General features: G+C 36.0%; 1 protein-coding gene across 1 annotated transcript in view; it reads left to right on the forward strand.

Annotated features, from left to right (window-relative positions):
- NUS1 (NUS1 dehydrodolichyl diphosphate synthase subunit) overlaps positions 1-13,158 on the forward strand; it is a 35,120-nt gene extending 21,962 nt beyond the window's left edge. The window contains exons 4-5 of the mRNA XM_032157725.2: positions 5,824-5,923; positions 9,413-13,158. Of these exons, the coding sequence (XP_032013616.1) occupies positions 5,824-5,923; positions 9,413-9,503 (191 nt within the window). The 3' untranslated portion in view covers positions 9,504-13,158. The remainder of the gene's footprint in view (positions 1-5,823; positions 5,924-9,412) is intronic.
- The last annotated feature ends 623 nt before the right edge of the window (positions 13,159-13,781 follow it).

Raw genomic sequence — 13,781 nt, forward strand, 5'->3', positions numbered from 1 at the left:
TGGACAGATAGAGACAGAAAATCAACAAGAAACATTGAACTTAATCTTCACTGTAGACCAAATGGATCTAATAGATATTTACAGAACATTTTATCCAATGGCTGCAGAATATACATTCTCCTTGTCAGCGCATGAAACATTCGCAAGGAGAGACCATATGTTAGGCCACAAAACAAGTCTAAAACATTCACAAAAATTGAAATAATATCAAGCATCTTCTCTGACCACAATGGAATAAAACTAGAAATCAATAAGAGGAATTTTGGAAACTATACAAACACCTGGGAACTAATCAATATGCTCCTGGATTACCAGTGGGTCAATGAAAAAAGAAGGAAATTGAAAAATTTATTGAAACAAATAATAAAAATACAACATACCAAAACCTATGGGATGCAGCAAAGCAGTACTAACAGGGAAGTTTAAAGATCAGAGCAGAAATGAATGAATTTGAAATGAAAAAGTGTATACAAAAGATCAAAAATTTGGTGGTGTTTTAGAAAAGATAAAATTGAGAAATCTTTAGTTAGACCAAGGAAAAAAACCAGAAGACCCAAATAAATAAAATCAGAGATGGAAAGGAGATATTGCAACTGATGTTACAGAAATTCAAAGGCTCATTAGTGGCTGCTATGAGTAACTATATGCCAATCAATTGGAAAATCTAGAAGAAATAGATAAATTCCTAGACCTACAACCCACCAAGATTGAAACATGAAGAAATCCAAATCTCGAAGAGACCAATAATAAGTGATGAGGTTGAAGCTGAAGTAATAAAAAGTCTTAGAGCAGTAGAAACCTCAGGACTTGATGGCTTCATTGCTGGATTCTACCAAACATTTAAAGAAGAACTAATACCAATTCTACTCAAACTATTCTGCACGATAGAAAGGAGGGAATGCTTACAGATTCATTCTGTGAATCTAGTATTACCATGTTACCCAAACCAGACAAAGACACATCAAAAAAGAAAACTACAAGCCAGTATCACTGATAAATGTTCATGAAGAAATCCTCCACAAAATAATGGCAAACCAAATTCAACAATATATTAAAAAGATCATGACCAAGTGGGATTTATCCCAGGGATGCAAGGATGGTCGAACATACACAAATCAATGAGTATGATATATTGACAGTATAAAAGATAAAAATCATGATCATTTCAATTGATAAGAAGCATTTGATAAAATTAAACACTTGCATGATAAAAACACTAAAAAATCTGGGTATAGGAACATACTACAACATAATAAAAGCCATATATGATGGACCCATAGCCACTATCTTTCTGAATGGGGAAAAACTGAAAGCCTTTCCTCTAATATCTGGAACACAAGGACGCCCACTTTCACCACTGTTATTTAGCATAGCACTGGCGGTCCTAGCTAGAGCAATCAGACCAGAAAAAGAAGGAAAAGGCATCCAGATTGGAAAGGAAGAAGTCCTTCTTTGCAGATGATCTGATCTCAAATTTGGAAAAACCTAAAGATTCCACCAGACAACTATTAGAACAGATAAACACATTCAGTAAAGTTGCAGGATACAAAACCAATGTACAAAAATCAGGAGCATTTCTATATGTCAATAGTGAACAATCTGAAAAAGAAACCAAGAACAATCACATTTATAATAGGTACAAATAAAATTAAATATCTAGGAATTAACCAAAGAAGTGAAAGATCTCTACAATGAATACTGCGAAACATTGATGAGAGAAATTAAGGAGGACAGCCAAAAAATGTAAGCCTATTTCCTGTTCATGGATTGGAAGAAGAATCAATATTGTTAAAATGTCCATACTCCCCAAAGCAATCTGCAGTCAATGCAACTTCTATCACAATCTCAATGACATTCTTCACAGAACTAGAAAAAACAATCCGAAAATTTATATGGAATCACAAAAAGACCCAGAATAGCCAAAGCTATTCTAAGCAAAAAGAACAAAACTGGAGGAATCACGTTACCTGACTTCCAGTTATACTACAGAGCTATACTTATAGTTACCAAAACAGCATGGTACTGGCATAGAAACAGACACAGACTAATGGCAGAGAATAGACAATCTAGAGACAAATGCATACATCTCCAGTGAACTCATTTTTTGACAAAGGTGCCCAGAACATACAATGGGAAAAACCAGTATCTTCAGTAAATGGTACGGGGAAAACTGGATATCCATATGCAAAAGAATGAAACTAGAACCCTATCTCTTGCCATATACAAAAATCAAATCAAAATGCATTAAAGACTTAAATCTAAGATCTCAAACTAAGCAACTACTACAAGAAAACATTGGGAAGCTCTCTAGGACATTGGACTGGGCCAAACCCTACAAGCACAGGCAACCAAAGCAAAAATGAACAAATGAGATCACATCAAGTTAAAAAGCTCCTGCACAGCAAAGGAAACAGTCAGCAAAGTGAAAAGACAACACAGAGAATGGGAGAAAATATTTGCAAACTACTCATCTGACAAGGGATTAATAACTAGAATACATAAGGAGCTTAAGCAAATCTACAGGAAAAAGATCTAATCTGATTTTTTAAATGGGCAAAAGATCTGAATAGATATTTCTCAAAAGAATACATACAGATAGCAAATAGGTATATGCAAAGATGCTCAATATCACTGATCATTGGAGAAATGCAAATTAGACCTACAATAACATATTATTGTAAAAATGGCTTTTTTCTAAACAGGTAATAACAAATGCTAACGAGGATGTGGAGAAAGGGAATCCTTGTACACTGTTGGTGGGAATGTAATTGGTACAACCAGTGTGGAGAACAGTTTGGAGGTTTCTCAAAAAACTAAACATTGAGCTACCACATGATCCAGTAATCCCACTGCTAGGTATATACCAAAAAGAAAAGAATCTGAACTCCTATGTTTATTGCAGCACTGTTCACAATAGCCAAGATTTGGAAGCAACTGAAGTGTCCATCAGCAGATGAATCGATAAAATGTACATATGGACCACAGAGTAGTATTCAGCCATAAAAAGAACAAGATCCTGTCATTTGCAGCAACATGGATGAAACTGGAGGTTATTATGTTAAATGAAATAAGCCTGTCACAGAAAGACAACCATCACATGTTCTCACCTGTGGGAGCTAAAAATTAAAACAATTGAACTCATGGAGATAGAGAGTAGAAGATGGTTGCTAGAGGCTGGGAAAGGTAATGGGGGAGTGAGCTGGCGGGGAAGTGAGGCTGGCTACTGTGTACAAAAAAAAATTGAATAAGATTTTTTTTTTTTCAAAGTTGTTGTGTCTATTCAGGGTCCTTTGCATTTTTCTACAAATTTTGGGATTGGCTTTTTAATTTAAAAAAAACTCTGCTGGGGTTTTGATATGGATTGAGTTGAATCTATAGCTCAATTTGGGGAAAGTTGCCATCTTCACAATATTGAGTCTTCCAGTTCATGAACATAGTATATTTCTCCATTTATTTGGGTTCTAGTTTTCTTTTTTTTTTTTTGAGATGGAGTCCTGCTCTGTCACCCAGGCTGGAGTGCAGTGGCGTGATCTCGGCTCACTGCAGACTCCGCCTCCTGGGTTTACGCCATTCTCCTGCCTCAGCCTCCCGAGTAGCTGGGACTACAGGCGCTCACCACCACGCCTGGCTAATTTTTTGCATTTTTAGTAGAGATGAGGTTTCACTGTGTTAGCCAGGATGGTATTGATCTCCTGACCTCGTGATCCACCTGCCTCGGCCTCCCAAAGTGCTGGGATTACAGGCGTGAGCCACCACACCCGGCTGGGTTCTAATTTTCTTAAATAATATTTTGCAATTTCAGGTATAGAATTTCTACTTTTGTCAAATTTACTCCTAGGTATTCTTTTTGATGCTGTTGTTAATGGAATTATGTTCTTAATTTTCAGGTTGTTTGTTAATACTTAGAAATATACTTGTTTTTTAATACTGATTTTATATCTTGCAACCTTGCTAAGATACAAGTTCACCTAATCTAGTAGCTCTTTTTATAGAGACTTAGGATTTTCTAAATACAGGATCATGTTGTCTATAAATAAAGATTACTCCTGCTGTCTCTGCTCAGGTTATTTTTTTATTTTATATTTTAGTCTGGCGTATGTCTACATAACTTAGTGGTTAGCCAGTGATTTCCACAATGGTTATGCTTAGATACCTTAAATTTGTAAGGCTTCCATGATCTCTGGTATTGGAAACTGAATTTAAAGTTGCCACCAGTTCTCAAGTTTCCTTGGCTTTTGATTTTCACTGGACTTTCTTTCTGCCCTGTCCCCTACCCTGCTTCCCCTCCTAGTATGTATGTTATTTCCCAGTCGGCCATGGATATGTGAGAGTTTATCTGGGCCCTTATTTCCTGGATCTGACTGTTACATTTCTTGCCATTGTATTAACTGGGGCTAAAACCTCAGGCAAGTAAAGCTGTGAGTTTTCCTATTTGTTCTCTTTTGAATTTCCCACCTTTAACTGTCAAACCATGGATTTTCATTGTTCCTTTTCCTTCTTGCCTACACCCTCCAGTTCCAAATTGAGCCCATATCTTTTGGCAGCAAGTAGCAAATCATCTAATTTCTGCTGTCAGAGCTATACTGGTAAAATGTAAGTTCTCTCCAGTTGATTGGGGTGGGCATTGGGAGCAGTCCCAGGTAAGAAGGCCATAGACCTTTGCCATTCTTACTGAAAGCTCTAGCTTTTTTTGGTTGTTTTCTTTAAGAATAATTGTCCGCCTTTGGTCAGTATCTAGTGTTCTTGAATGGTTGGTTTTGTCCAATTTAACACGTTTTTTATACAGAAGATTTGCCACCTTCTTTACATCACTATTGGTTTAGAGTTCCTTCTTGTCATTTTTTATGGAAGATAATTTATTGCTTCTTAGGTGATACAGGAATGTGTGTTCCTCTGCTTGGCCCATTCACTCTACCAGTATGGACTTTTAAAAGGACTTTGTTAGGGAAATAATTTTTTCAATATTACTGCTGGACAGGACTGCCTAATCCAGTCTCCTTATTTGACAAATGAAGGAATTTAGCACTGGAGAGATTGTATAACAGACAAGTTAGTGGCAAAACTGAGGATATTAACAACTATTGGAACCTTAGTCTCTTGGATTATAGTATCTTTTTTCTATTCTCTTCAAATTTTATTTTTAAGCTATTGAAATACCCTTAACCTTTTTTTCCCCAAGTCAGGTCTCATATGGAAACCAGTTCATGAAAGTGATAAAAATTGACCTTGCCCTTGTTGAAGCAGATGCTTGGTCTCCTTTTCCTCTCTGAGGCTGCTCTGGCTCTGGGGAGACTGAAGACATTTGTAGTGTATGGCTAGGAGTTGGTCTTTTTGGGTTCATAGCTGTAAAATGAGGTGCATGAGGGAAGGAAGGAGAATAGATACTTTTTAAATTTCCTTTTCATCTCTGAAGTTATTCGATTCTGTGGCCAGAATCAAGCAGTCATGGCTTTAGAACTGTAGTACCTTTCCCAGGATTCCAAGAGAACACCTACATTGACTCTTAAAAGATATATGTGATTTTGGGGGCACCTATTGGGTATAGTGTGGGAGGTGGGTTACCCTTTCTTATCAGGTAATCAATCCAGTTAAACCGGCTTTTGAGAAAACTTCCACATTTGGAATGAGCATAGATACTAAAGTATGTATTACAGAGTTGGGGGTGGGGCATGGAGACATACAGATAAAACTTCTGAAGAAAACAGGTAGTTTAAGAAACCAATTTGATTAATACATTTTGCCCTTGATCTGTGTGTTTCTGTGTGTGTGTGTGTGTGCACATGCAGTGCATGTTAAGTTCATGTGTATTTATTTATTTCCAAGGTTCAAATGGTTGTCCTGATCCTGATTTAGTATTGAAGTTCGGTCCTGTGGACAGCACATTAGGCTTTCTTCCCTGGCACATCAGATTGACTGAGATTGTGTAAGTAATTAAAAGCGTACTGACTTTGTTTAGATTCAGCAAGTGTTTCTTGAGCTCAGCACCGTACTAGATCTCGTGGGGATTTCCAAAGAATTATAATACTGGATCCTTTACCTCAGTTATTTCACAGTACCACTGGTAAAATAAAGTCATACATAAATGAGTTAGACACAAGAGAGTGTATAGTTGTGCAGATGTTTGGTGTTGCCACTAATTACCTTAGGAGATCAGGAGTGAGAGATAACTGTAAAGGGTGTGGCTTGATCCGCAGATATATAAAATGGGTACAGTTTTCTTATTTAGAGAAAAGGCGAAAAGGGGGGAAAAAGAAAACCTGGGGTGTGTTTTAAAGAAATAAGGAACTAGCCACACCAGAGCAGACAGTGTTAGGCAGTAGTATGAGATGAAATCAAATAGTTCAGAGGTGTCAAGGCTCAGAAATCTTTAAATGCCAGCATAGGAATGTGTATAGTGGTAGGCAGGCAATAGGAAACGTGTTGAGCCTGTATATTATGTGGGAATAGTGATTTTGGAAGATTTGTTTAGCAGCTTATGCACTAAAGTGGATTGGATTTGGGAAGGGATGAGATTAAAAAGACAAGTGAAGAGGCCATAACTATAAGGGAGAATACATTGAAGAGAATGAAATTGCTTATTTAGAACAGTTTAAGCAAACTTTTTCTGTAAAGGGCCAGATAGTAAATATTTTAGGCTTTTCAGGCTGTATAGTCACTTGCAACTGCTCCTGTCTATTGCAGTGCTATAGCTAAACAACCATGGATGATATGTAAACAAGCGTGACCATGTTCTGATAAAACTTTGTTTACAAAAACAAGTATCAGGCTCCTGGGCTGTATTTGCTGACCCCTAATTTAGAATAAAGGAGAGACATAGTAGCCTTAAAATATATTTAAATGCTGGGTCTTGGAGAATACTACAAATTCTCTCTCATGACAAGTATTTACCAAGTATAATTGCAGGCATAGCACTTTACTAATTGTGATAAAATTAGAGAAGAGATGAAATGACTCCTAAATTTTTTTTTTTTTTTGAGACGGAGTCTCGCTCTGTCGCTCAGGCTGGAGTGCAGTGGCGCGATCTCGGCTCACTGCAAGCTCCGCCTCCCGGGTTCACGCTATTCTCCTGCCTCAGCCTCTCCGAGTAGCTAGGACTACAGGCGCCCACCACGACGCCCGGCTAATTTTTTTGTATTTTTAGTAGAGACGGGGTTTCACCGTGGTCTCGATCTCCTGACCTCGTGATTCGCCCGCCTCAGCCTCCCAAAGTGCTGGGATTACAAGCGTGAGCCACCGCGCCCGGCCTATGACTCCTAAATTTTTAAGCTTAAGTGACTATGATATTATTGAGAGGAAACCAGAAAGTGAAGGGAATATTCATTTTTGAAGGGAAGATGCAGATGATTTTGAGGCCATAGTCTATTTGGATGGATACACTTAATGTAGAACAGATAAAGATGTAGAATTGATGCTTGAGTGAGAAGTCAAGGCTAAAAATGTATGTTTGGGGATCATCATAACCTAGGAAGTAGTTGAACCTATGAGAATATAGAGTATCTCTCCAGGGTGTATGAAGGGGTCTTTTAAGCTTGCGGGCGGGAGGGACAAAGTATGAAAAAGAGAAGAGAACGTGTAGCATGTTAGAGTTGGAAAGGACTCTAAATCATCTGGTCCCACCTTCTCATTTTATAGATAAGGAAAATAGGGAAGAGAGACATTGTTCAAGCTTGTCACAAAGTGAATTAGAACCCAGATCTCCAGACTCAGAGTTTCTTTATGGTGGGAGTATGTTTCTCTTACCTGGTTTTCTCCAAGGGTTTTCAACTCATTTCAGGTGGTCTCCAAGTATGGCAGCAGTGACACCGTGTACAGTTGGGAGTGGTTTGGAGGGAAGAACAGAAGGATTTTGGTTTGAATCTTGACTGTGCAGCTCAATAACGTGACTTTGGAAAGTCATTTAAACTTCTCTATATTTATACAAAGGGCATGTTAATGTGGAGTTGAGAATTTAAATCTGATAATGGACAAGATACAAAGCACATAACAGGCTCTTCCTTTGACCTGTGTACATGTCTATGATAGCTATATCACATTATACTGAGGTTTGCTTTGTATTTGTGTACCCTCTACGAGACTGAGCACTATGACGGCAGGGAAAATGTGTTAATCATAATACAGAGAAGGGAAGGGTGGAGTTCTGACAGAACAGACTGAGAAATAGCAACAGAGCTTCTGAGGCATCGAGGGGTAGTGGCACTATATTTATTGAAGAGTCGTAGGAGATGAGGTTGATTGAAGGGGTAAGATGAGGAAGACTTAGGAAAGTTGAGAGTTTGAGGACATTTGAAGCAAGCTTTAGCAAGAAGAATGCATTAAATTTGTTCTTTGAGCATATTATTTCAGAGGCGTGAATAAGACTTAAGATTGATAGAGATTATTAAGAGATGATGAGGAATTAGAAGTGGGTGACTTATTTCAGAACTTCTGGCAGTCTGAGGAAGAATAAAGAAAAGTATAGCTAAAGACGGGCAGGAGTCCTTTCAAGGTAGGTTTGTTCACTCTTTTTTTGTGGTGCCTGTGACTATAGGACTCTGACTGTGACTCTTCTATTCTGACCAGGTGTTTGACCATGATACTATTTGGAATTCCTAGATTATATTTGGAATTCCCACATTATAAAGCTACATAAATTATAGATGTTTTTCATGTTACTTACTGAAAATTAATAGTTACTTCTAATACATAAAAGGAAACCTTCTGATTATGTATTCAGTCTATCTTTAAAGTGCTTATTTTCACACTGTAATTGCCCTTGAGTAATTGGAAATGGTAGAGATAAGTGTTGATTTCTAGGTTGCTCACAACATGGCTACAATATTTCATCATGTTTGGATGCTGTGTGGCTCTGCCCAACCTTAAGCATGGCTTTCCTAAACTAAGTAATATTGGCTTTACTCTGACCAGGAGAAATTCTTTAATGGATTTAAATGAGATCCTTTATACATAGATCTCTAGCTTTGCATTAGTCTGAGCTTACGCTTTAACAAGTTATGAATCTCTCATTACTAGTTGCTTTTCTTGTGGAAAAAGAGGCATATTAATTTTTTACTTGAACTCTTTCACAATGAGCTGAACAATCTTAGTAGAAATTGTTTGGCATATTCTGCTTATAATTTACCCTCAGAGCAGAGGGAATACCTATCTTCAGTGAACACTCGCCAATAAACAGTGAGTGCCACTACCCCTCGGTGCCTCAGAGGCTCTCTGCTATTTCCCAGTCCATTCTGTCAGGGCCCCACCCATTCAGTCTACATATTATGATTAAGACATTTTCCGTGCCTGTCGTGGTGCTGTCTGGTGGAGGGTAATTTGGTGTATTCTATTCTTAACCTCTTTTTGGTCCTTATCTTCTGGTTCCCCCTACATTACAGTGTATATCTAATTGCTTTTTTCCCCCATGTTTTCTTTTCAGCTCTTTGCCTTCCCACCTAAACATCAGTTATGAGGACTTTTTCTCTGCCCTTCGTCAATATGCAGCCTGTGAACAGCGTCTGGGAAAGTAGTGGTCATTGGTTGCATAATTTGATTTGAGGCTTGTGGAGGAAAGGACCCAAGTGACTCTGATGTTTACAAAGCACCTATGAAACCCTGTACACACCTAGTTCATAATCCTCATAATTTATCAACAAACACAAAAAAGTGTCTTACTTGAGAGTGTGTGTGTGTGTGCGTGTGCACGTGCACACATGTGCACGTTTGTATGTATGGAAATAAACTTATAAATGGGGACGTATTGGAGAAGGAAATACATAGACCTACAACTTTGAGCAAATAGCAGCGATGTTTTAGGAACTGAAATGTCACACTTAAAGTCTTCAGCCCAGCTACTTCCCTATTTTTGTGGGGAGAAGAGGGCCTGATTAGAACTGTTCTGGTTGTGTTTGGCGGGAGGGGAATAATTTTTGTTCAGTCCTTCTTAAGTGACCAAACTTTAATTTTTAAGAATAATATATTGACTTACTGAACTGAAGCATTCTGAGTTGAAAGGAGCTCTAGAGGAGTGGAGTTCTGTGTTGCTCACATGTTAAAATCTTGCTCACCTTCAGAGCAGAGGGAATACCTATCTTCAGATATCCGTCCATTTTCATCTCTTAATTGTAGTCAAAAGTATGACTTGAGAGTGTTGCTCTGGTGTCTGTATTCTGGGTTCTGAAGATTATTTGAAAAATAACTCACTACATTGAAATGCAGACTTTTAAAAATTTAAATATTGGATTAGGCAGTCAAAAAAACCAAGCAAGCATAAAAGGTCAATAAGTTGTAATCGTGATAGTGAAGGTGGAAAACTTATTATAAATGGAAAGAAAGTTTTGATTTCCTTTTTTGTTTGATGGGCAGTATGCCATATTATACCCAAAGTTCGTTTAAAAAATATTTCCATCAACTATTTTTATTTAAAATAAACATTTGAGGGAAGTTACCAAGGCAGCTTTTTTCCTCAAAAGTAACCTGTTCCTCTTTGGAATAGCACATTTTAGGGGCATGGTTAATACCTGAGATTTTTACTCAGTAAATCCTGACAGTTACTGTGTGTAAAATATCTTTAGGATTGAAGGCCTCTGTGGGGAATAAAATATTACCAAAGTCTATAAAAATAAGTTTTACATGTTCTCTTTTATGACAGAGCAGCACTGGTTCTGTTATTTTTAAAATGAGTAATTGATTTCTTGATAGGTGTTTAATATTTCTTCCCTTACTGCTGATTCTTAGATAGAAACCATTCTTTATATTTGATAAACTGTTTTCAGAAAACCCTTATCAACAAGTATACAATACTTATCTAAAACTATACATTTAGAATGGTGCAGTTTAATACTAGATCTCAGAAGTTTGAAAAATAGCAAAGAAGACTGGATTTGGAAAGCATGGTCTACAATTGCTTGTCAAATTCTGAAGCTATGAAGAATAAATGTTTCAACTTTGGATTATGAAACCCCATTTATGATTTTTTAAATACACTTGAAATAAAAATGATTAAAATAAATTTTGGTCCAGTGACATTACTTTGCACTGCATAATCCATTATACATTGTACGACTTTTTTTTTTGTTTTAATTTATTACTGAGAGTTTTGTGTGAAACTACAGCATATCTAATCAGAGAATTTCTGATTCCTTATACTGTGATTATGTTATATTGAGGCATTTGTAGTGCAGCTTAAGACTGAATTTATGCCTTTTGTAAACATGATAGGTATAAATGTCTTATAAACGTTCTGGAGTATGTATAGCTTTAATGAATGAAATTTAATGGACCTGATTAAAATGAAGGGATTTAATCTTTGTTAAGTTAGTCAAATAAATTACCTACTGGAATATAGCCCAAGCCAGTAAAGGTTTAATATTTGCATTTTCATGCTTTTATTTTCTCCTTCCATTCATAACTATATACTTGAAAGTACATCTGTAGCCTATGATTTGAGTCTCTTGAAGTTCTAGGAAGAGGCAAACTACAAACTACTAGGATTATGATTTCAGATATAGTCATTCCAGAACCTTCTCTTTATGAGTTCACCTGCTAGTACAATCTCCACAACTTGAATGGCATTGGTTGTTCCTGCCAAAAGCATCACAAGTTGTACATCATCAAGGCTCCCTTTGCACTCCCAAGAAGAGCTGGTAATTTTAAACAAAAGTATGTCTTTATTTGTATTGGAAAATATTGTCTTTAAATTGTTTCTTGTTGACACTCCCCACAATGGAAAAATTACCGAATTAAACCTGTTTTATGGATGGCAGCTTGGAGCATAGCAAGAAGTTGGAGGATTTGAATTCCATTCCTAGTTCTCATTGTGTTTTGTTTCTTAAAACTATAATAATCGGTTACTGTTATAAAGTTTAAAAGGTGGTTTTAATGTGAATACCAAATTCTGGTATATCATGACTAACGCTTAAGAATGCCTGTCTTTGAGAGGAAGGTGTTATAATATTAATGAACAGTGCCAAATACACTGTGCATATCTGCAATTTAATCTTTGAATGTATGTTACTGGATTAGCTCCCTTCTCCTGTGTGATGGTACCATGCATAGAGTCAATCAAATCCTTGTGATGTTTTGTATGGACTTTGACAACATGTAAATAATGTGTAAAGCCAGTTTTTATGATTAAGGAATCAAATTTATTGAATTTTATTATTGAAAGTTGAAACTTAACATGTATGAACAAAAACCAATAAAAGAATATACTCTTTTCATTGACTATAGTATTATGTGAATGCTACATTTATTCTGAACACTTAGGGGCTGCAAAAATGTAATAAGAAATGCATATGACTAGATAGCAATACTGTTTTTTTTAGGTGGTATGCTCTTGATTGAAATATATTCTCACTTTTACCAGGTTAAACATTTGAAATCTTATAATGTTACTTGCTTTTTGATAGATAATAGTGAAATAAATTCAGCTTTGCCATTGCTAGAGTTGTCAAAATTCCACAGTAATTAAAATTTGAATTTTCACCAAATATGAAATTTCCAAATTAAAAACGTATATGTGTACTCTTTTAAAAAGGAATTTGATAGTTCTTGTCAAATGAGAAAATTTAAAGGTAAGAGTTACGGTTTGTCTTATGCTGCATAGACTATTCACCTCCTAACTTGAAGGTCTAATCATAAGACAATTTTTTTTGTGCATAATTTTCATCTAAAATTAAGTTTACCAAAGGCAAATAACTGCTTACTAGGAACTTCCTTTAGCAAAAATTACTATAAAGTTCAGGACAGTTTGAAATAAAACCCAGGAAACAAAATTAATGTGAGCAGTTCTCCAAGATCCTAACTGGTAGGACATAAACTATGATACAATGGATAGGAAAAGGTAGTGCAAAAAGAATTTCTTAAGATTTAAAAAATACACTTTTCATTATAGGAAAAAGAAGATTCAGAGAAACAAAGGAATGTAACATTATTGATTACATTTTTGGTGATCACCGAGAATTTTTTGTACTTATATTTTAAAAAATGTATTCTACTGTAACAAGTTAATAAAGAGATTTTTTTAAAAAACTATAAACTAGAAATTGAGAGTCTTGCATTCTCTTTTGTATTTGATTATTGTGTCTGGATTAAATCACAATAGAACATGAAAATAAAATGTTTTAAAAAATAGTCCACATTCAGTTATTCTTAATATTTAATGTTATTCTTAATATTTAATGTTGGCCCAAATTCTTCAAATAATTTTATGCTCATCTCTTCTCTCCCTCATCTAGTGATTCAAGGACTGTTAAGTTAATTTTAGCATGACGTATCCAGATGATTGCAACAAATAAAATTAAATGTACTCTGAGGTCAAACTATTAGCAATATCTGCTATTGACTGTTTATAGTCCCCTTCATTAGTATTAGTAATTTAAGTTGCTGTTACGAGGACAAGAAAAATGGCTTGGAAAAGGCAATCCTGGAAAAAAATGAAAAATTCAGAATATGGATAAATGCTAACAGCATAGTTCTATCCTTGAATAATGTTTCCATTCCAATAAAGATTTGTTTCAATTGCTATATCTTATGGATTTGGTTCTGTGAGTGCTTTATTTTAATAAATGTGTATTTTTCAGTGTTAATTATCAGTAACAGCTATACTTAATAACTGCCTTAAATTTCTTACTTCTTTTTTTTAGAGATGAGATCTCACTATATTGCCCAGGCTAGGCTTGAATTTGGTCTCAAGTGATCGTCCCACTTCAGCTTCATGAGTAGCTGGGCTGACAGGTTGTGTGCCACCGTGCCAGGCAAATTTTTTATTTTACGTGAAATAGAAGTAGATATAGGTAATGATAATA

Source organism: Hylobates moloch, unplaced genomic scaffold (assembly GCF_009828535.3).
Source record: "Hylobates moloch isolate HMO894 unplaced genomic scaffold, HMol_V3 SCAFFOLD_2, whole genome shotgun sequence".
NCBI lineage: Eukaryota > Metazoa > Chordata > Mammalia > Primates > Hylobatidae > Hylobates > Hylobates moloch.